At 37.1% G+C, this 25,063-nt stretch overlaps 1 protein-coding gene across 3 annotated transcripts in view; it reads right to left on the bottom strand.

The window, feature by feature from the left end:
- SLC4A10 (solute carrier family 4 member 10) overlaps nt 1-25,063 on the bottom strand; it is a 247,679-nt gene that overhangs the window by 136,617 nt on the left and 85,999 nt on the right. For 2 of the 3 annotated variants that reach the window (XM_070380872.1, XM_070380873.1), the window contains exons 5-6: nt 11,212-11,372; nt 27-215 (exon numbers count right to left, since the gene is read on the bottom strand). In XM_070380872.1, coding sequence (XP_070236973.1) covers nt 27-215; nt 11,212-11,372 — 350 coding nt within the window. Of the gene's footprint in view, nt 1-26; nt 216-11,211; nt 11,373-25,063 lie in introns of those variants that run through there. The other variant, XM_070380874.1, reaches the window with a different exon arrangement.

Here is a 25,063-nt window from a genome sequence, read left to right as displayed (position 1 = left end):
AATAAGTACAATAAAGAAATACTTACCATTTTTATCCATGGAATTTGGTTCTGATTGTTTCTTGCCAATATCAGCAAAGGAACGAACAATGGGAATCCTATTGGTGAGCTTCTTCTGATTCTGGTGGTGATGCTGTTTCATCAGAGCCTCGTGGACCCTGTGGCGTACATCCTCATTGAGCTGACCTGAGCTCACTTGTTGGTCAAGGACCATATCTGTAGAGTGAAGGCAGAAAGAAGATATAAGCACAGCTTTCCTGTGAAGTGATTAGTGAACCACTGAGTCCAAATATGCATACCCTAGGTAATCTTAGAAACAGAAGTTCGTCTTTGTAGAAGTGTTACGCAAGAAAGACATGGGAACTTTTTCATTATAAATCAAACATTTTAAAACATGTATCATATGGAGTTTTATTTTTCAAATATGAATAGCTGTATTGAGAACAAAATGCTTTATTGTCTACTTTATTTACACTGCTGAGAGGGAATAGTAGTAGGGGTGATATAAATACAAATAGTACGTCTAAAATTGGAAAATAGCTTCATACTTATATTTTAATATGATCTTCCTCTCCTTTTCTAGTAGAGAATAACTTCAGTGTTTTTTCTTTAAGTGAACAAAAGTCCACCTGTAAAAATTTGATGCAAGGTGGCTTAGGCAACTATCTGTGTGTGTGTGTGCTCAGTCGTGTCCGATTCTTTGCAACCCCATGGGCTGTTGGCAGCCAGGCTCCTCTGTCCATGTGATTTTCCAGGCGAGAATACTGGAGTATTCCAGTATTCTGGAATACTGGAATTCCAGAATACTGGAATACTGGAATTCCAGAATTCTGGAATCCTCCTCAGGGGATCTTCCTGACCCAGGGATCGAACCCTGATTGGCAGGTGGATTCTTTACCACTGAGTCACTTGGGAAGTCAAGTAAACAACTCTTTCACATGAATATAAAATCAATCCTCTCAAATCTTCCTTGATACTGTGTTTATATTTAAGAAAAAAACATTCTATATCCATAAAATAAAGAACAAAAGATGAGATTTTCAGAAGGCTATAGTTAGGCAGATTGATATTTATCATACGTGTCAGAAATGCCTATAAAATAAGTAGATGAGTAAAGGCATTTTTAGGTTTCTTGGTAATACAAAGTTCACCTCACTAAACCTCAGTGTAATTAATCTGCTTTCCTATGACCAAATATTAACTGTTTGATTTTCTTATATAAAGCAGATTACAGTGAATTGCCTTCCACTGCCCCGTTGAGTATACTGAAGATTTGAAAACTAGCAGAATCCTCCTTCCAAACAATGTCTTCCTTCCATGTGAAAGGCAAATGACTGGGGAAGCAGACTTGGGTCCTGTCTCATGTTCTAGCTGTGTGGCCTCGTGATGTTGAATAATTACAGTGTCCTTATTTCTAAGACAGAGATAATAGCTATCTCATACCAGCACTGTTACCGGGACATAAGGCATGACTGGAATATGGAGGTCCTCAGTAATTTCCAGGTACAAGATTTTCTTTGAAATTTCCTTTAAGTAGGTTATGGGTTTGTGGTTTAAATTTTTGGATAGTTTTAATTCATTTATCTATATTTGATAATAGTATATCAAGCAGAGGCAAAGTTGGATTTATCAGTAACAGAAAACCCAAATCAAACTATCTAAAACAACAAATTTCATTGGCTCACATAGCAGAAAAATCAAAGTTAAGTTGGATTCATTCCATTTTTTCAGTGACTCTATCAGATTCCCCCTCCTCATGGTAAGGAGGGGTGAGCTTTAACCTCAGGCTGTTTTCCTCACTATCATAAGGTGGCTGCCAGCAGCAACAAAGAAATATACATCTTCTTTCACATCAGAGTTTCTTTGCTTGTTTGTGACTTTCTCTTAAAAGAGAATTCCTTTTCCCTCTTCCTAGTGACAATTCTAAGTTCGACTGACATAGTCCTGTCTATATTTGCTGAGCCAATCACTGACTAAGAAGATGGGATCCCCACTTGCTTTAGGCTAATCAAGAACTTCCCATTACTCTGGAGTCATGTCCCTAATTCAGAGGCAAACAAACCTTTTATGTACTGGGGCAGATAATATTTTAGCCTTTGCAAGCCATACAATCTCTGTCACAACTATTCAACTCCATTTATATAGTATGAAAGTAGCCACAGACAACATGTACTGCTGCTGCTGCTGCTAAGTCGCTTCAGTTGTGTCCGACTCTGTGAGACCCCATAGACGGCAGCCCACCAGGCTCCCCCATCCCTGGGATTCTCCAGGCAAGAACAGTGGAGTGGGTTGCCATCTCCTTCTCCAATGCATGAAAGTGAAAAGTGAAAGTGAAGCTGCTCAGTCGTGTCCGACTCTTAGCGACCCCATGGACTGCAGCCTACCAGGCTCCTCCGTCCATGGGATTTTCCAAGCAAGAGTACTGGAGTGGGCTGCCATTAACAACATGTACAAATTACCATAATTGTGCTTCAATAAAACATTTTTATGGACACTAAATTTGGATTTCACAAACTTTTCACATTTCAAAATATTGATCTTCTTTTTATTGCTTTTAATAATATAAAATGTAATATTCTTTGTTAGTGCACATGCCTAACAAGATCAAGCAGTGGCCATATTTGCACATAGAGCATAATTTGCCAGCCTTTGCTCTATCACTTGGCTGTTTACAATGGAAAGAGGTAGAATGCATGTCTGGAAACAAGCCATAAAATCCTCTATAATTACCTCCAAAGTCTCTTCTGAAAATGTATGATAATATATTTAAACTTATATCTCAATTTTTTGGAGACTAGTAGTTATACTACACTTGGATTAATTTGAAATAAAGGAAATGTTAAATTGTCAACATATATGACTTCACATTGCAACCCTGCCAAGAGTGAAAAACATATATAAAACATGCATCATTGTTGTTGTTTTAGTCGCCAAGTCATGTCCAACTCTTGCAACCCCATGGACTGTAACCTGCCAGATTCTCTGTCCATTTTCCAGGCAAGAATAGTGGAGTGGGTTGACGTTTCCTTCTCCAGGTAATCTTCTCCAAATATGCATTATATACTTCATAATAGGAGTTGTAAAGTAGGTTATTCAGATCACACAGCAGTTTTATCTATAAGTCATGATATGTATCCCAAGTTTAATATTCTAATCAGAATAAAAATTAATCATATAATAAAACATGTACATGCTTATAATTTTTCATTCTTACCAAAGCACAGCTTTCCAGGCTTGAGTACCATGAAAAGCAATAAGTTACTGGCTTAAAAGTTTTTCAAGTACCTGTGGCGGATTCATTTTGATATTTGGCAAAACTAATACAATTATGTAAAGTTTAAAAATAAAATAAAATTTAAAAAAAAGTTTTTCAGAGATAAGGTCTTTATATAAAACAGTTGTATAAGAGAAAATAAATAGTAAAAAAAAAAAAAACTCATCTGCTCATTAGTCACACAGAAATAAATACACAGTAAACTCCTCGGAAGTAACTGCATCTAGCAATGCCTTAATGAACTATAAACGTTAATCTACTTGCTTAAAAATATAACTCATGCTAAAGGTGGAATTTAAGTACCAAAGAGAGTGTGATTCACTAATCACTTACATTGTTCTCCTCACCACTATAAAATACATTAGTATTAACCTTAAAAAGTAGGAAAGGATAATAAGTCATAATGGCTTTCAGCCCAGAGTCAAGACCAACCATCTCCACAGGCTCTGATGCCTAAATAACACAGTCTAGCCTGCCAGAGTACAATGTCAGGATCTGATGGTAACAGAAGGAGCAGGAAGAAAAAGAATAAATCGGTCAATCTTCTAGCACTAAACGGACTCCAGAAAAATAGCATTTGTGTAAAAAAGCCTCGAAAGTGAAAAAATACTTCTCGTCCTAATAAGGCAATTAAGTCACCATGATTAGTCCATTTTGACTATTGAATGAAAGCCTCTAGAGACCATGAGATTCTACAGACTCTATATAAATCTCTGTCTCTTTAAAGATGATCATATAATTGTTTTGTCTTAATAATCTATTGTCTTAACTTAAAAGATGCTGGAGGAGAAGAGGAGGATAGAGGTTTCTAAATTGTACTGTTTGGTTGCCAGTACCAACAGCAGTATGTGTAATAAAAATGTGAACTACCATGGTGCTGGTGCTAAGTTGATTCAGTTGTGTCTGACTCTGCAATCCCATGGACTGTAGCCTGCCAGGCTCCTCTGTACATGGGATTCTCCAGGCAAGAATACTGGAATGGGTTGCCATGCCCTTCTTCACTACTATACAAATACTTAATTTCCCGACCAAGAACGGTAACAGTATAGGCATTTAAAACATATATATGGCTATTCTCATACTCCCAAATCTGCAGAATATATTCAGTGGAGCAAACTATGGATTTTCTTTGGATGAAAGATTTTAAACAACAAAAGTTGTTTTAATGAACTGAGATCTATGAGTGCTAATCTGTCCATGATACTAACTTGGTTTGGTTTTAATATCTTACCTTCATTGACAGAATTAGGTTAAAATATAAATACCACAGAGCTAATATTTCCATTATTAATCTTTATAGTGCTGAATTTAAAACAGATTAACATAGATTGCAAAATTACCTATAATTTATGTGAATATAATTGAGCAGCATTTTTAATATAATTAATCTCTATATCAAAATAAACTGTGATAAGAAAATATATCTGGAGAATCTTGGATTTGAAAAGGTTAAGTACTATTTTGAAGGAATAAGTTTAAATTTATTCTCAGTTCCTTAAAACACTGGGAAATAGACATTTTTAAATTAACTTTATCCAGAAGAAAATCCTACTTTAATTACACCAGAAATTCTTGACAGACCTGCCAGATACAAATGGGATTTTCTCCTACTAAGTCTACAAAAATCTCTTTAAGGAATTATTTAAGAGTCGATCAAAAACATATCAGAACATTGATATAAAAATACTTGACCATTCTAAAACAATATCTGGGCCATATGCCTGTACTAGGAAATGTCTAGAAAACATTAAGCTGTAGAGTCTGTGCATTTACAAAGTACTAGGGCTTAGAGCTCTTAAAAATAAACAATTATATCTAGCTCTCACAAGACAGAAACTAATGACTAATACGTTAGTAACTGTCTAATGTATAGAAATATATAATAAATAAGAGGTGAAGAAAAGCTTCCAAATCTTAAAGTTAATTATAATCACTATGATCCCAAATTATCATGAAATAGAATAAAACAAAATTTATGATTATAGGTTAATCAGAAGAAGCTATTTCCCATTTTCTGCAGGTGTTACCTGTAATATATTACTATTAACCTGTTTATAAAATGGAGGAAATAGTTTCCTCTCTACCTCACAAGGTGTCTTTGATAATAAAATATAGTAACGAATGTGAAAATATAAAGTTAGAAGTCTTCAAAATGTAAAACATATTTACTACACACTCAATAATACAGCTAAATTGTCACAAAGTAAAAATAGCAGTGAGTAAACAACAAGAAAATAATTACAAGCTATCACGAGAAAATGTTTTAATGAGATTTTATTGAGGACAGAAATAAATACATTTGGATTAAATAAGCCAAATTAAAATTACTCAGAGAGAATCTCTTCTCATTAATGACTGAAAAGGAACCTAAAGTAATAATCATCTACACAAGTATTTGTAATCATATTTTTCTACATGGTATTAGCTCTAAACTACTGACCTTTTCTGAATGGCAATTTACAGACTGTTGTACATTGAAAATGAGACATTAAAAAAGTTAGTCTACTTTACAGCCAGAAAGATACAGACTAATTAGAAGAGAATAAAGAATACTAAAAAGCTATTAATATTTGGGGTACAGAGACTTTCATTGAACTACTTTCATTTGTAAGAACAGACTTAGAAAATGTAATCTGCTTTAAAAAACTAGATTCAACACAGCTAACGAGCTGAGCTTGGGGAAGAGGGCAGGTTTAGGGAAATGAAACATAAATTTAGACAACAAAACCAAGCTAAGATGATAAGTGTTTTCATCAAACTATAACAGAATATTCTCTGGTGGAAATAAATTCCTAAAGAAGCCATTCAAAATTACATGTTTTAAGAAATTTAAAGCCTGGTAAAACTATGAGGACTACTTTCTGAGGCTAATTTTGCCATGCTGAGGAATTTGACAGCTTCATTAAAAAGAGCCAATATAAAACTCATTTGAATTAATCCATTTTCAAAGGTAATGAAATGCTACTGACTAAGTAGCAGAAATAAACTCCTTATTTTCACAAGACCTTTAACCTTCTGAGTCTCTTCATTTATGAAGGATAACAATAATAGTTCTCGGTTCCAAGTCTGTTCTGAGAATTAAAAAGATAGCTGTAGAATTACTAAAAAGAGCTTCCTAAATGGTGAAGTGCTAGGGAAAGCCTTACCATTTCATTTCTAATTAAAACATAAAATATTTATTGGTATCAGCAATACTCCATAATGTAAAGCTAGGAAATTGAGTTGGAAGGCTACTATACCAACATTCTCAGGAAGTTTGCTAATTCCCACGTTGTTGTTCTACTTGCTAAGTCATCCAACTCTTTGCAACCCCACAGACTGTAAGTCTTGGTTAATGTGACCTGTTGCTGTATCCTGTGTTCTTCCAAAAAGTATGCTGTGTATATTCTATACAGTCATTTAGGCTCTAGTTCTGTATTTTTCATCGCAGCACTGTTTATAATAGCCAGGACATGGAAACAACTTAGATGTCCATCAGCAGATGAATAGATAAGAAAGCTGGGGTACATATACACAATGGAGTATTACTCAGCTATTAAAAAGAATACATTTGAATCAGTTCTAATGAGGTGGATGAAACTGGAGCCTATTATACAGAGTGAAGTAAGCCAGAAAGAAAAACACCAATACAGTATACTAACGCATATATATGGAATTTAGAAAAATGGTAATGATAACTCTGTATGTGAGACAGCAAAAGAGACACAGATGTATAGAACAGTCTTTTGGACTCTGTGGGAGAGGGGTGGGGGATGATTTGGGAGAATGGCATTGAAACATGTATAATATCATATAAGAAACGAATCGCCAGTCCAGGTTCAATGCAGGATACAGGAAGCTTGGGGCTGGTGCACTGGGATGACCCAGAAGGATGGGATGGGGAGGGAGCTGGGAGGGGGGTTCAGGATGGGGAACACGTGTACACCCGTGGTGGATTCATGTTGATGTATGGCAAAACCAATACAATATTGTAAAGTAATTATTAAAATAAATAAATTTAAATTTAAAAAATTAAAAAAATAAATAAATAAAATGTAACTTCTTTCTAAGTGTTGTATGACTGAGGGGAAGGAAACTTATCTTCCCTGTGTGTGTGTGTGTGTGTGTTTTGTTCGTGATTTAACAAACAAAATATTTCTCCATGCTTACTTTTTCCCCCACATATTGCAATGTACGTATGCCTACTAGCACCAACAACCAAATAAATAATTTTAGAGGAATTAACGACATCCATTTCAAGCCACCTCTTTCTTCAGAGAGTAGTTGTAATGCCATAGAAAGAACACAGAGGTTAAAGTCAGAGGAACTTAAATGGAACTTAAACTGTGAAAGTTTCAGGATTTCTATTTTCTTATTGAAATATGGGAATGACACTTTATGAGGCTATTTGAAGATTAAATTACATACATTATTTTTCTAATACAATATTTTCTCATGTGATCAGAAAACAGTGTTTCGGTTTTTTTTTTTTTTTTCCCCATCCTTACAATATAATTAAGACATTGAAATCTCTCTGAAGTATTTCTATTCTACAAATAAATTCCACATGCAACTGCTTTTATTTTTTTCCAAACTAGAAATCTTTTTAAAACTGCTTGAGTCTTAGCTTTGTTTCTATTTTGAAAAAACCTTCATTAACCATTTTATTTATACCCTTTCAAAACTCATTTCTGTGGTGGTTTCTTTTGTATTACTTTGTTTTTACTAAAATGTGTTTGCTTCCAGATCAAAAGATACAGGAGTTCTTTTCTTTTATTTCCAGAGTAACAGTAAGAAGCTTCCTCAATATAACTGTTTGTGTGATAACAGGCTTCTAGTACAAATCATTCATCCCAGAGGCAAGTCACAGTTTCCAGTTACAAACTAATCTCAACTATATCACTTGGCTTCCTCTGGAATTCAAGACTTTTAATTCAATTTAAAATAAATGGAATATAAAAACAAAAGTAAACAATTGGGACCTGATTAAACATAAAAGCTTTTGCACAGCAAAGGAAACTATAAGCAAGGTGAAGAGACAACCCTCGGAATGGGAGAAATAGCAAATGAAACAACTGACAAAGGATTAATTTCCAAAATATATAAGCAGCTCATACAACTCAATAGTAGGAAAACAAAAAACCCAATCAAAAAGTGGGAAAAATACCTAAACAGACATTTCTCCAAAGAAGACATACAGATAGCTAACAAACACATGAAACGATGCTCAATATAGCTCATTATTAAGAGAAATGCAAATTAAAACCACAATGAGATATCACCTTACACCAGTCAAAATGGCCACCATCAAAAAGTCTACAAACAATAAATGCTGGAGAGGGTGTGGAGAAAAGGGAATTCTCTTGCACTGTTGGTGGGAATGTAAATTGATACAACCACTATGGAAGACGGTATGGAGATTCCTTAAAAAAAACTAGGAATAAACCACCAAATGACCCAGCAATCCCACTCCTACACATACACCCTGAAGAAACGAGGGTTGAAAAATACACATGTATCCCATTGTTCATTGCAGCACTATTTACAATAGCTAGAACATGGAAGCAACCTAGATGCCCATCAACGGATGAATGGATAAAGAAGTTGTGGTACATATACACAATGGAATACTACTCAGCCATAAAAAGGAATGAATTTGAGTCAGTTCTGATGAGGCAGATGAATATAGAACCTATTATACTGAATGAGGTGAATCAGAAAAGGAAAAATATCATATTCTAATGCACATATATGGAATCTAGCAAAATGGTTCTGAAGAATTTATTTACAGGGCAGCAATGGATAAACAGACATAGAGAACAGACTTATGGACATGGGGAGAAGGGAGGAGAGAATGAGATGCATGGAAAGAGTAAAATGAAAACTTACATTACCATATGTAAAATAGATAGCCAACAGGAATTTGCTGTATGGCTCAGGAAACTCAAACAGGGGCTCTGTATCAACTTCAGCTTCCTCAGCATTACTGGTTGGGACATAGGCTTGGATTACCGTGATATTGAATGCTTTATTGACTATGCCAAAGCCTTTGACTGTGTGGATCACAATAAACTGTGGAAAATTCTGAAAGAGATAGGAATACCAGACCACGTGACCTGCCTCTTGAGAAACCTATATGAAGGTCAGGAAGCAACAGTTAGAACTGGACATGGAACAACAGACTGGTTCCAAATAGGAAAAGGAGTACATCAAGGCTGTATATTGTCACCCTGCTTATTTAACTTCTATGCAGAGTACATCATGAGAAACGCTGGGCTGGATGAACCACAAGCTGGAATCAAGATTGCCAGGAGAAATATCAATAATCTCAGATATGCAGATGACACCATCCTTATGGCAGAAAGTGAAGAGGAACTAGAAAGCCTCTAAGTGAAAGTGAAAGAGGAGAGTGAAAAGGTTGGCTTAAAGCTCAACATTCAGAAAATGAAGATCATGGCATCTGGTCCCATCACTTCATGGGAAATAGATGGGGAAACAGTGGAAACAGTGGCTGACTTTATTTTGGGGGGCTCCAAAATCACTGCAGATGGTGATTGCAGCCATGGAATTAAAAGACACTTACTCCTTGGAAGGAAAGTTATGACCAACCTAGATAGCATATTCAAAAGCAGAGACATTACTTTGCCAACAAAGGTCCTTCTAGTCAAGGCTATAGTTTTTCCAGTGGTCATGTATGTATGTGAGAGTTGGACTGTGAAGAAAGCTGAGCACCGAAGAATTGATGCTTTTGAACTGTGGTGTTGGAGAAGACTCTTGACAGTCCCTTGGACTGCAAGGAGATCCAACCAGTCCATCCTAAAGGAGATCAGTCCTGGGTGTTCACTGGAAGGACTGATGCTGAAGTTGAAACTCCAATACTTTGGCCACCTCATGTGAAGAGTTAACTCATTGGAAAAGACTCTGATGCTGGGAGGGATTGGGGACAGGAGGAAAAGGGAACAACAGAGGATGAGATGACTGGATGGCATCACTGACTCAATGGACATGAGTTTGAGTAAACTCTGGGAGTTGGTGATGGACAGGGAGGCCTGGCGTGCTGTGATTAATGGGGTCGCAAAGAGTCAGACACAACTGAGCGACTCAGCTGAACTGAATTGAACTGATGGCTAATTCATGTTGAGGTTTGAAAGAAAACAAAATTCTGTAAAGCAATTATCCTTCAATAAAAAAATAAATTTAAAAAAATGGCCAGGGGCATCCCTAGTGGTCCAATGGTTAAGAATCTGCCTGCCAATGTAGGAGATACAGGTTCCATCCCTGGTCTGGAAAGATCCCATATGCTTGGGGCAACTAAGTCGGTGTACCACAACTACTGAGCCTGTGCTCCAGAGCTGGTGAGTCACAATCAGTGAGCCCGTGTGCTGCAACTACTGAAGCCTGAGCACTGAGAGCTTGGTGCTCCAGAACAAGAGAAGCCACAATAAGAAGCCTGTGCACCACCACCAGAGAAAGCCAGTGCACAGCAACAAAGACCCAGCACAGTCATAAACCAATAAATAATTTAAAATAAATGGCCATAGCTTTCCGTTCTATTCTAATCTTTTTCCTATTTATTGAAATTTTTTCATTTGGTTATTTCATGTATCTGAATATTGAAAAAACCAATCTCTAGCTTTATGGATTTTTCTTTCTGTTTTTTCATGGCAGCCTAATTACATACTATGTTGAAAAACAAAAACAGTATAGCCTAGATAGGAGCCAAGATATATAGGTTCTTGTTCTACTTGCCACTGTAAGTTAGACCATATATCTTTGAGACTCAACTTATTTTATCTTAAATGAGGTGGTAAAACAAAGTTGTTTTTAAGGTCTCATACATTAATCATGAGAATTAATTTCCTAAAAATTATACATATATAGAATTATAAGGAAAAAAAGAGTAAAAAAAATCAGCTGCACCATAACGATGAACTAGACTAAGGAGAATAAAAGATATACCTGCAATTTCTTCTAAAGTATTGGCATGCATGTCCAGCAACACAGTTCCATTCAGAATACAACTTCTTAACTCAAATAAGCTGTGCAGTGAAAGAGTAGCCACATAAGGCTTGCTCCACCTTTCCCCTCCATCTTCCACATCTTCTTCAAACTTCAACCACCTATACAAATAAATAATATCATCAGCACACTGAGAGTTACACTGTAGATAAATGAATCTTTATCTCCATAATAAAAGGTAGACACATAAAGATATTGACATTTTTTCTTGGTTTCAAGGGTTTTAGAAGTAAAAGCCAACACAAGACCTCTGGTTTATTTCATTTTAATTCCATTTAATATTCTATCTGTCACTGAAAGATATATTTAAAACAAAGAAAAACTTTAAGTTATTTTTATTAATATTTTGGCACAGGAGTGGCTAGCGGCAGTTGAGCGTCGCAGGAGCAGGAAGTGGCGTGAGGACATACCCCACGTCCAGGGTAAGAGAAACCCAAGTAAGCCGGTAGGCACTGAGAGAGGGCATCAGAGGGCAGACAGACTGAAACCACAATCACAGACAACTAGCCAATCTGATCACACGGATCACAGCCTTGTCTAACTCATGAAACTAGTCCATGCCATATGGGCCTGACAGAATGCAGTCCACTGGAAAAGGGAATGGTAAACCACTTCAGTATTCTTGCCTTGAGAACCCCAAGAACAGTATGAAAAGGCAAAAAGATAGACACTGAAAGAGGAACTCCCCCCAGCTAGGTGCCCAATATGATACTGGAGATCACCAGAGAAATAACTTCAAAAAGAATGAAGGGATGGTGCCAAAGCAAAAACAACACCCGGTTGTGGATGTGACTGGTGATAGAAGCAAGGTTTGATGCAGTAAAGAGCAATATTGCATAGGAACATGGAATGTTAGGTCCATGAATCAAGGCAAACTGGAAGTGGCTAAACAGGAGATGGAAAGAGTGAACGTCGACATTCTAGGAATCAGCGAACTAAAATGGACTGGAATGGGTGAATTTAACTCAGAAGACCATTTTATCTACTAAGACATGAGTTTGGGTAAACTCTGGGAGTTGGTGATGGACAGGGAGGCCTGGTGTGCTGAGATTCATGGGGTCGCAAAGAATCGGACATGACTCAGCAACTAAACAGAACTGAACTGTGGGCAGGAATCCCTTAGAAGAAATGGAGTAGCCATCATAGTCAACAAAAGAGTCCAAAATGCAGTACTGGGATGCAATCTCAAAAACGACAGAATGATCTTTGTTCGTTTCCAAAGAAAACCATTGGATATCATGGTAATCCAAGTCTATGCCCTGACCAGTAATGCTGAAGAAGCTAAAGTTGAACGGTTCTATGAAGACCTACAAGACCTTTTAGAACTAACACCCCAAAAAGATGTCCTTTTCATTATAGGGGACTAGAATGCAAAAGTAGGAAGTCAGGAAACACCTGGAGTAACAGGCAAATTTGGCATTGGAGTACAGAATGAAGCAGGCAAAGGCTAATAGAGTTGTGGTAAGAGAATGCACTGGTCATAGCAAACACCCTCTTCCAACAACACAAGAGAAGACTCTACACATGGATATCACCAGATGGTAGACACCAAAATCAGATTGATTATATTCTTTTCAACCAAAGTTGGAGAAGCTCTATACAGTCAGCAAAAACAAGACCGGGAGCTGACTGTGGCTCAGATCATGAACTTCTAATTGCCAAATTCAGACTGAAATTGAAGAAAGTGGGGAAAACCACTAAACCATTCAGGTATGACCTAAATCAAATCCTTTATGATTATACAGTGGAAGTAACAAATTGATTTAAGGGACTAGATCTGATAGACAGAGTGCCTGATGAACTATGACATTGTACAGGAGACAGGGATCAAGACCATCCCTAGGAAAAAGAAATGCAAAAAAAACAAAATGGCTGTCTGGGGAGGCATTACAAATAGCTGTGAAAAGAAGAGAAGAAAAAACCAAAGGAGAAAAAGAAAGATATACCCACTGAATGCAGAGTTCCAAAGAATAGCCAGGACAGATAAGAAAGCCTTCCTCAGCAATCAATGCAAAGAAATAGAGGAAAACAATAGAATGGGAAAGACTAGAGATCTCTTCAAGAAAATTAAAGATACCAAGGGAACACCTCAAGCAAAGATGGGCTCAATAAAGGACAGAAATGGTAGGGACCTGACAGAAGTAGAAGATATTAAGAAGAGGTGGCAAGAAAACACAGAACTGTACAAAAAAGATCTTCATGACCAAGATAATCATGATGGTGTGATCACTCACCTAGAGCCAGACATCTTGGAGTGTGAAGTGAAGTGGGCCTTAGGAAGCATCACTATGAACAAAGCTAGTGGTGGTGATGGAATTCCAGTTGAGCTATTTGAAATCCTAAAAGATGATGCTGTGAAAGTGCTGCACTCAATATGCCAGCAAATTTGGAAAATTCAGCAGTGGCCACAGGACTGGAAAAGGTCAGTTTTCATTCCAATCCCAAAGAAAAGAATGTTCAAACTACCGCACAATTGCACTCATTTCACACACTAGGAAAGTAATGCTCAAAATTCTCCAAGCCAGGCTTCAGCAACAAGTGAAGCATGAACTTCCAGATAGTCAAAGTGATTTTAGAAAAGGAAGAGGAACCAGAGATCAAATTGCCAACATCCACTGGATCATCCAAAAAGCAAGAGAGTTCCAGAAGAACATCTATTTCTGCTTTATTGACTATGCCAAAGCTTTTGACTGTGTGGATCACAATAAACTGTGGAAAATTCTGAAAGAGATGGGAATACCAGACCACCTGACCTGCCTCTTGAGAAACCTCTATGCTGCTCAGGAAGCAACAGTTAGAACCGGACAAGGAACAACAGACTGGTTCCAAATACAGAAAGGAGGATGCCAAGGCTGTATACTGTCATCCTGCTTATTTAACTTCTATGCAGAGTACATCATGAGAAATGCTGGGCTGGATGAACCACAAGCTGGAATCAAGACTGCCAGAAGAAATATCAATAACCTCAGATATGTAGATGACACCACCCTTATGGCAGAAAGTGAAGAGGAACTAAAGAGCCTCTTGATGAAAGTGAAAGAGGAGAGTGAAAAAGTAGGCTTAAAGCTCAACATTCAGGAAACTAAGACCATGGCATCTGGTCCCATCACCTCATGGCAAATAGACGGGAAACAGTGAGTGACTGTATTTTGGGGGGCTCCAAAATCACTGCAGATGGTGACTGCAGCCATGAAATTAAAAGATGCTTACTCCTTGGAAGGAAAGTTATGACCAACCTAGACAGCATATTAAAAAGCAGAGACATTACTTTGCCAGCAAAGGTCTGTCTAGTCAAGGCTATTTTTTCCAGTAGTCATGTATGGATGTGAGAGCTGGACTATAAAGACAGATGAGTGCTGAAGAATTGATGCTTTTGAACTGTGGTGTTGGAGAAGACTCTTGAGAATCCCTTGGACTGCAAGGAGATCCAACCAGTCCATCCTAAAGGAGATCAGTCCTGGTTGTTCACTGTAAGGTCTGATGTTGAAGCTGAAACTTCAATACTTTGGCCACCTGTTGCAAAGAGCTGACTCATTTGAAAAGACCCTGATGTTGGGAAAGATTGAGGGCAGGAGGGGAAGGGGACAACAGAGGATGAGGTGGTTGGATGGCTCAGCAACTCAATGGACATGAGTTTGGATGAACTCCGGGAGTTGGCGATGCTGTGGTTCATGTGGTTGCAAACAGCCGGACACGACTGAGTGAGTGAACTGAACTGAACTGAAAATTATATTAATATAAGTGTTTAGTCGGGCTTCCTTGGTGGCTCAGTGGTAAAGAATCTGCCTGCCAGTACAGGAGATGTGGGTTTGATCCCTGAATTGGGAAGATCTCCAGAAGAAAATGGTAATCACTCCAGTATACTTGCCTGGGAAATATCACAGACAGAGGAGCCTGGCAGGCTACAGTCCATTGGGTGGCAAGAGTCAGACAGTACTTAGCAAGTAAACAACAACAAATGTTTATTCAGTGGTCACAGGGAATCTGTAATAGAACTAATAAAGAGAGTACACTTCATGGAATGATAATAAAATGCAAAAGGAAATGAAAGAGTAGTCATTTTTATTTAGTGCAAAGTCTAAAAACAATATACGAAACTTTTGAAAATTTTGCCCTTTGATTTTTAGAGAAAGTAGTATAATTTGGGGATTATTCTGCTGGAAAAATACATATTAGGCCTGCTTGAATAAAATCTTGTGATTGCAGTCACTTCTAGGGACTAAATCTATAAGAACTGAGCTCAATTTGCATTACCTAAGTGTTCCTGCCAGGGCTAAGAATAGAAGACTCTTGATATCACAGTGCCAAATGGGAAACCACTGCCTTCTTGGAGTGAAATGAACAGTAATATCTGAGATTTTTTTCTAACTAAGATAAATGGAAGGAATAAAGAGAAATTGATGATTTTACTGCTTGGCAGTCATACTAAATATCTTATTCTTTTAAGAACTTCCTTTTTAATCTCAGTAGATAACCAATTTAATTCCACCATTTCTAACAAACCCTCACCTAAATGCCTCTCTTTTCTTCACTCCATACATTTTCCTCATTTTTTTCTTCTCCTTGTCACTTTTGCCCTAACTTCCTCTTGCCGTGCAATATCACTCGAACTTCCTCTCTATGATATTATATTACTGTTTTACATGAAAAAATTACACAATCAAACACTCCAACTCCAACAGAGGACAAGTATGTTGTCTAGTAAAGAATCAGTATACTGGCCAGCTAAAAAAGCCAACCAAAAGGGGTAGTCAGAAAGATTAATGTGTAGAGTTCCAAGAAAGATAAAGAAACTCTGGATCTGTTCTTAGTGTTCAAGAGCCAAAATGTCAGGAAGTAAAAAGGAAACTAATAGGGAAAAATGGCTATATCTGCCACAAGTTTAGAGAGGGGAGTATACCTACGCCCACCAGGAGTTTATAGAATGTTTGAAGGTTGAAAAAACTTACACTTGAGCACAAATCATTGACAGCATCTCTTCAAATGGTGGCAATATTATAGCAATTTTATATATACATCTATATACAACATATACATGTATTTTTGCCTACGCAGTTCAGAATATTTTCATATTAGTGAATCTTAACAAATTTTACCTCTTTCGGGGTCATTATGCATCAGAGACCATGTGATAGTCATTAATAAGGCTCGTCAACTATAGCTTAGCAACCGAACAACAAAAGATTCAGTAACTGCCACAATAATCAAAATATATAACTGCTCCATCATCACAAATGAGCTTCCTTTATAGTCTCCGTCTTCACCCCGTTTCTGTCCCCTAGTAATCATTAATCTTTTCTTCATCACTATAGTTTTGTCATTTTGAGGACATTCAATTCAGTTCAGTTCAGTTCAGTCACTCAGTTGTGTCCGACTCTTTGCGACCCCATGAATCGCAGCATGCCAGGCCTCCCTATCCATCACCAATTCCCGGAGTTCACTCAAACTCATGTCCACCAAGTCGGTGATGCCATCCAGCCATCTCATCCTCTGTCGTTCCCTTTTCCTCCTGCCCGCAATCCCTCCCAGCATCAGAGTCTTTTCCAATGAGTCAACTCTTTGCATGAGGTGGCCAAAGTACTGGAGTTTCAGCTTCAGCATCAGTCTTTCCAATGAACACCTAGGAGTGATCTCCTTTAGGATGGACTGGTTGGACCTCCTTGTAGTCCAAGGGACTTTCAAGAGTCTTCTCCAACACCACAGTTCAAAAGCATCAATTCTTCAGCGCTCAGCTTTCTTCACAGTCCAACTCTCACATCCATACATGACTACTGGAAAACTATAGCCTTGACTAGCCAAAGTACTGGAGTTTCAGCTTCAGCATCAGTCTTTCTAATGAACACCTAGGAGTGATCTCCTTTAGGATGGACTGGTTGGACCTCCTTGTAGTCCAGGGACTTTCAAGAGTCTTCTCCAACACCACAGTTCAAAAGCATCAATTCTTCAGCGCTCAGCTTTCTTCACAGTCCAACTCACATCCATACATGACTACTGGAAAACTATAGCCTTGACTAGCCAAAGTACTGGAGTTTCAGCTTCAGCATCAGTCTTTCTAATGAACACCTAGGAGTGATCTCCTTTAGGATGGACTGGTTGGACCTCCTTGTAGTCCAAGGGACTTTCAAGAGTCTTCTCCAACACCACAGTTCAAAAGCATCAATTCTTCAGTGCTCAGCTTTCTTCACAGTCCAACTCTCACATCCATACATGACTACTGGAAAACTATAGCCTTGACTAGATGGACCTTTGTTGGCTAAGTGTGTAATCATACAGTTTGCAACTTTTGGAGATAGACATCTTTCACTAAAGTACAATGTCTTTGAGATCCATCCAAGTTGTTGTATATATCAGTAGATTGTTCCTTTTTATTGGTGAAAAGTTTTCCACTGTATGGATGTATCCGTTTATTTAACCACTCACCCAATGAAGGATATTTGAGTTGTTTATAGGTTTTTGCTATCACAAATGAAGCTGCTATGAACATTCATGTAGAGATTTTTGTGTGAATGTGTTTTCATCTCTCTAGGATAAATGCCTAAGACTGTGATTGCTGAGTCTTATTCACTAGTACATGCTTAGTTTTATAAGAAACTGTCAAACTGTTTTCTAGAGTAGTGCTACCATTTTACATTGGTGCCAGCAATAGCAGAGAGATCCAGTCTCTTGAATCCTCATCAGCATTTGCTATTACGACTTTTTAAAAAAAATTTAGTTATTCTATTAGGTGTGCAGTAGTATCTCACAGTGGCTTCAATTTACATTTCTCTAATGACTTATGATTTTGAACACTGCTTACATCTCTATTTGCAATGTGTTTCTCTTCTCTGAAAGGTCTTTTTTTGTTTGCTTCTTTTTGCACGTTTTCCTAATTGATTTGTTTTTATACTGTTCAACTTTGAAAGCTTTTTACATATTCTAGATATAATATTTTTGTCAAATATGTGGTTTGCAAATATTTTCTCCCTGTCAGTAGTTTGTCTTCATCCTCTAACAGGTTTTGTTTTTTTCACAGCAAAAAGTTTTTAATTCCAATGAAGTCAAATTTTAAAATATTTTCTTTTAGTTAAAAGATTGTGCTTTCAATATCATGTCTAAAAATTCATCTTCTAGCCCTTGGTCCTGAAGATTTTCTCCTACATTTTCCCTAACGTTTGTATAGCTTTATGTTTTACATTTAGATTTACGATTTATTTTGAATTAATATTGTGTACACTGTGAAGTTTAGATTGAAGTTAATTTTTTTTTTTTACTTATAGAACTCTAACTGTGCTAGTACCATTTTTTGAAAAGACAATTCTTTCTTCACCTTTGTCAAAAATCGCTTAGCTGCACTTAGATTCAGTTCAGTCACTCAGTTGTGTCCGACTCTTTGCGACCCCATGAATCGCAGCACGCCAGGCCTCCCTGTCCATCACCAACTCCCAGAGTTTACTCAACCTCATGTCCATTGAGTCAGTGATGCCATCCAACCATCTCATCCTCTGTCGTGCCCTTCTCCTCCTGCCTTCAATCTTTCCCAGCATCAGGGTCTTTTCAAATGAGTCAGCTCTTTGCTTCAGGTGGCCAAAGTACTGCAGTTTGAGTTTCAACATCAGTCCTTCCAATGAATATTCAGGACTGATTTCCTTTAGGATGGACTGGTTGGATCTCCTTCCAGTCCAAGGGATTCTCAAGAGTCTTCTCCAACACCACAGACCTTGGGTTAGTCTTTCTTAATTCTCTATTCTGTTCCATTTTAAAACTACTTCCTTTAGAATAATTTCCTTCAAATTGAGGGTTTGGTCTTTCAGAAAAGAATGGAGACTCTTGGGAGTTTCATGCAGTTTGGATGACCAAATATAAGTTATATGCATGGATGGTTTGATATAACCATTATGAGTATTACAGGAGGAAGCATCAGATGCTTCCCATAAAAAGGAACCCACGAGTTACAAATATCAAGTTACTAAACACTTCAAGATTCAGTGCTTTATGCCAACTCCAGAATGATGCCAAAAGCTTCGAAAGATATTTAAATGAATATATTTTAAAGATATATACGTATATCTCTCTTTTCTGTTTTTCATTCCATTTCATACTCTAAAGATAGAAATTAGCAGGCCTGAGAACACACCAAATCCTGTTTCAAGATCTGTAGTCACTGAATATACTGTCAGTTGCAAAATGCCTGACTGCAGTTAATGACCTAAACTGCTGTAATTTATTCCAGTTTTCAAATAAACTCAGCTGACACTTGTTTGACTAGCAAACCAAAGCAAACAGGAGTCTCACGAGCATGAATGAGATGTGAAAGACAATAAGAAAAACTGAAATTGTAGGCCAATTGCATGATATTTTCTATGGGGGAAGGGTGGATTTAAACTCTTTGAGTTTATTTTCATTTCTTTCAGTAAGTCTGGGTCTGTTTTCATCCGTAATTAACACATTGGAATCTCTTTCTACTAAGCAACAACAACATAAAATAGGTGTTTCCTGAATTCTTTGAGGATTAAGTTGATGATAATCTCCTCTACAATACACATATAAGAAATCTACAAAATAAAATTCTTCTGTAAATTAGAAATGGACTTTTTCTATGGAATTTAACTCTTTCTGTTTATTTTATTCTCACTAATTCAGTTTACCTTTTCTAACAATTTTATTCTCTGATTCTATCCAAATAGGGAGTTACTGTATCATCTAAAATCATAGCCTTGGGGAAAGTCATGAATTTTCAAGAGAAAACATCTTTTTATGGGGTAAAATTAAGGATATTGAGGGTTAAAAAGGAACATGGTTAGGATAGGGGCTGGAGAATAACATATGTGATCATAAAGTGCCTATTTCAAGGGGAAAGGGAAAATAAAATATATCCAAAGTTAGAGTTTATTGACATTCAGTTCAGTTCAGTCGCTCAGTCGTGTCCGACTCTTTGCGACCCCATGAATCACAGCATGCCAGGCCTCCCTGTCCATCACCAACTCCTGGAGTTCACTCAAACTCACGTCCATCGAGTCAGTGATGCCATGCAGCCATCTCATCCTTACTGACATTAGCTATTCTTAACCCATATTATTTTCACACCTCACACTCCACTTGAACCTCTACAAATTTTGAATATTGAATACCTTCACATCATGAATAAAATTGGTTTGATTTAATCATCTTTTTCCACATTACCATCTATGTATCAGAGGCCTAACTGCTACCCCTTGGTTTGCCTCTGCTGAGCTCATTTGTGGGTAACATTTTTAAAGGGCAACCACAGTGAGTCAAACATGTTGTTTCCACAATTGCACAGCTGTGGTACCTCTGCGTACTTTTCTATTAATAACATTACATGCTATTTATAAGCAGGACATTGTAATTGTGCTGATTTCATGAGCCCAGCCATATGGCTTCTTTTAGGGTCTTTAAAAGTGAACAGCTGGTTTTCACAAACATTTATTAAATAATTATGATTCAAAATTTAGCTTCAAAATCTAAAACTTTACCTAAGCTTTAATTGGCAACAACAGTGGGCATGAAAATTCTAGGTGTGATATGTGGCAGGTGCAATGTGCTGATAAAATATCCTTTTAATTTCTACTATTAGGGTAGAAAATTATTAATTACCCCTGGAATACTAATCAAAAGAAAGAAATAGTTCAAATGGTTAGGCTAATGATCTATTAGAATTAAACTGCATTTGAAAACTCAGACAGAGTCATGAATTAACTAAAATTAGTCTTTTTAGATGAACTAGGTTATCCAGAACAAAATTACTTTTACCACATTAAAACCTACTTCATTTCTAAGTCCTCAATAAATATATTCTGTTCTTTCCTGAAGTATTGTGCCTCAGCCAAAATTTCCTACTCTTCTCTTCAATGTCTGTTACTATTTTGACTGCTTATCAGATGTTTATTTGAACCTCAAATATATGCACCAGAAGCAGGGCTAAGAACACAGGTCCTATCTAATAATATTAGAGAATACTAATAATTAACTAAATCATCTCTTTCATTCTTTATAAATAAGTAGCAACATATTTTGGTGACTTAGAATAAAATGTCGTTCAAGTTAATCCATTAGACCATGATAAAACCTTACCTGCTCAACTGTGATAGGCAGAGAGCTAGATTCTGGTATTACTCTGCTATCTCCTAGCTTGAACAGAGTGGGAAAGTTACAAGAAGTTAGTGTTTAAAAGGAATAGATCACCATTTGATCTAGAAGGTAAAAAACTCTAGATTTTTACGTCAGAACACATATTCCTAATTCTCTGCTCTATTCTGAGGGATGAGAAAGAAGAAATACATTTTTAAAAAAATGCTGCCAAGAAGTAATTCTCAGCAATTGATTAAAGAAACTGTAATCAGAGCTGTACAGTCATCATAACCATCAATCTTCTTCGTTTAAGTCAGACAGGAACTCTTGTTTCTTAGAACTAGTTGAGGATGGATGATTCTAGCCTTAAACAGGGAGGTTTGCACTTTAAATTCCTTATCAAAAACTTTTCATCATAAAAGAGCAAAATTTATAAAACTAATTGGTGGAGAATATTATCATATATTGTTTTTCTGTCATCAAAAAAGATGAGCACATATATTATGTCTTTGAAAATAGTACTTATGTTTTGATGCAGTTCAAAGAAAAAAATTAGGTAGATGGTTCTTAATCTTAAAATTTTCCAGGTCATATATTAATAAAAACTGTTTCAAATTTAGTTCTACATTTAAAATATTAAAATAGCATTAGAAAGAATTTAATTTATATATATTTTTTCATTAAAAAAGGGTAATTCACACAGAATAACATACCCTAGTTTTAAGGCATTAAAAAACACAAATAACAAAAATGAATGACTTGAAATAAAACCAGTAAAGGAAATAAACAGCTAGTTCTCCAGAAAAACATAAAAACATATGAAAAGATATTCAATCTCACTAATAATTAAAAATACAGATTAAAACAATGAAATTTACTTTGCACCTATAAAATTAGCTAAAATTTTTACAAGTTTGATGATTTTCGGTAGCAACAGTTTGAGGGAAATAAGAATCCTCATACATTATTGAAGAAAGTGCAAATTACCAAAATGTTTTATCAGGGCAATTTTGTAATATCTACAAAAGTAAAAAGTCTGCTCTCTTTGATATACAAATCCCACTGTCAAAAAGTCATGCTACATAAATACCTACAAAATAATGCCAAAATATATGTGTAAATGATTATTACAGGAAAAATAAATAAATAAATAAAACAATCTAAATCCTTATAAAGACTGGCTGAATAAATAAAGTTCATCCATATAATTAAATGTAGTGCAGTCATTAATGAGATTAAAAGGACTGAGTAATCTATACTGATAATGTGGAAAATGATCCAAATATATTAGGTCAAAAAAACAAGGCATGAACACAGTATAAATTCCTCTTATATAAACATAAAAAGGGCATACATTTACATGCAGATGTGGGCATTAAAATGTTTATGAAAAAATATACAAGAAGCAATTAACAGTGATTGCCTTTGAGGAGAGATACTATAAATAAGAATAGAACAATACTCTTGCTTTTTTACTTTTCTATGCCTAGAGTTAAATGTATGTGTGCTCAGACCTGTCTGAAGTTTTGTAACCCATGGACTGTAGCCCTCTAAGCTCCTCTGTCCATGGGATTTCCCAGGATCTTTAGGGGATCTTCCTGACACAGCAATCAAACAGTGTTTAAATGCAAGATCCAAAACTCTGTCCCTGAGCCCTCCTGAATCTACATCTGAAAAAGATCCCTGGCAATATGTAAAACTAAAATTTGGTAGTTCCGTTCAGTTACTCAGTCATGTCCAACTCTTTGCGACACCATGGACTGCACCAGGCCAGGCTTCCCTGTCCATCACCAACTCCTGGAGCTTGCTCAAACTCATGTCCATTGAGTCAGTGATGTCATCCAATCAGCTCATCCTCTGTCATCCCTTTCTCCTCCTGCCTTCCATCTTTCCCAGAATCAGGGTCCCTTCTACTGAGTCAGTTCTTCTCATCAGGTGGCCAAAGTATTGGAGTTTCAGCTTCAGCATCAGTCTTTCCAATGAACACCTAGGACTGATCTCCTTTAGGATGGACTGGTTGGACCTCCTTGCAGTCCAAAGGACTCTCAAGAGTCTTCTCCAACACCACAGTTCAAAAGCATCAATTCTTCGGCACTCAGCTTTCTTCACAGTCCAACTCTCACATCCATACATGACCACTGGAAAAACCATAGCTTGACTAGATGGACCTTTGTTGGCAAAGTAATGTCTGCTTTTTAATATGCTGTCTAGGTTGGTCATAGCTTTTCTTTCAAGGAGCAAGTGTCTTTTAATTTCATGGCCGCAGTCACATCTGCAGTGATTTTGGAGCCCCCCAAAATAAAGTTTCATTGTTTCCATTGTTTCCCCATCTATTTCCCATGAAGTGATGGGACCAGATGCCATGATCTTAGTTTTCTGAATGTTGAGCTTTAAGCCAACCTTTTCACTCTCCTCTTTCACTTATCAAGAGGCTTTTTAGTTACTCTTCACTTTCTTCCATAAGGGTGGTGTCATCTGCATATCGGAGGTTATTGATATTTCTCCTGGCAATCTTGATTCCAGCTTGTGCTTCTTCCAGCCCAGCGTTTCTCATGATATACTGTGCATAGAAGTTAAATAAGCAGGGTGACAATATATAGCCTTGATGTACTCCTTTTCTTATTTAGAACCAGTTTGTTGTTCCATGTCCAGTTCTAACTGTTGCTTCCTGACCTGCATATAGGTTTCTCAAGAGGCAGGTCAGGTGGTCTGGTATTCCCATCTCTTTCAGAATTTTCCACAGTTTATTGTGATCCACACAGTCAAAGGCTTTGGCATAGTCAATAAAGCATTCAATATCACGGTAATCCAAGCCTATGTCCCAACCAGTAATGCTGAGGAAGCTGGAGTTGAACAGTTCTATGAAGACCTATAAGACCTTTTAGAACTAACTCCCCCAAATGATGTCCTTTTCATTATAGGGGACTGGAATACAAAAGTAGGAAGTCAGAAACACCTGGCTCCTACTGCTGCTGCTGCTAAGTCACTTCAGTTGTGTCCGACTCTGTGAGACCCCATAGACAGCAGCCCACCAGGCACCCCCTTCCCTGGGATTCTCTAGGTAAGAACACTGGAGTTGGTTGCCATTTCTTCTCCAAGAAACACCTGGAGTAATAGGCAAATTTGGCCTTGGAGTACAGAATGAAGCAGGGCAAAAGCTAATAGAGTTTTGCCAAGAGAACACACTGGTCATAGCAAACACCCTCTTCCAACAAGACAAGAGAAGACTCTACACATGGACATCACCAGATGGTCAACACTGAAATCAAAGGCTTTAGCACAGTCATAAAGCAGAAACAGATGTTTTTATGGAACTCTTTCACTTTTTCAATGATCCAACGGATGTTGGTAATTTGATCTCTGGTTCCTCTGCCTTTTCTAAATCCAGCTTGAACATCTGGAAATTCTCGGTTCATGTATTGCTAAAGCCTGGCTTGCAGAATTATGAGCATTACTTTGCTAGCATGTGAGATGAGTGCAATTGTGTAGTAGTTTGAACATTCTTTGTATTGCCTTTCTTTGGGTCTGGAATGAAAACTGACCTTTTCCAGTACTGGGGCCACTGCTGAGTTTTCCAAATTTGCTGGCATATTGAGTGCCGCACTTTCACAGCATCATCTTTTAAGATTTGAAATAGCTCAAATGGGGTTCCATCACCTCCACTAGCTTGTTTGTAATTATGTTTCCTAAGGCCCACTTGACTTCGCATTCCAGGATGTCTGGC

The sequence above is a fragment of the Bos mutus genome, chromosome 2 (assembly GCF_027580195.1).
Source record: "Bos mutus isolate GX-2022 chromosome 2, NWIPB_WYAK_1.1, whole genome shotgun sequence".
Classification (NCBI taxonomy): Eukaryota; Metazoa; Chordata; class Mammalia; order Artiodactyla; family Bovidae; genus Bos; species Bos mutus.
This window is presented reverse-complemented; position numbering and strand designations above follow the sequence as displayed.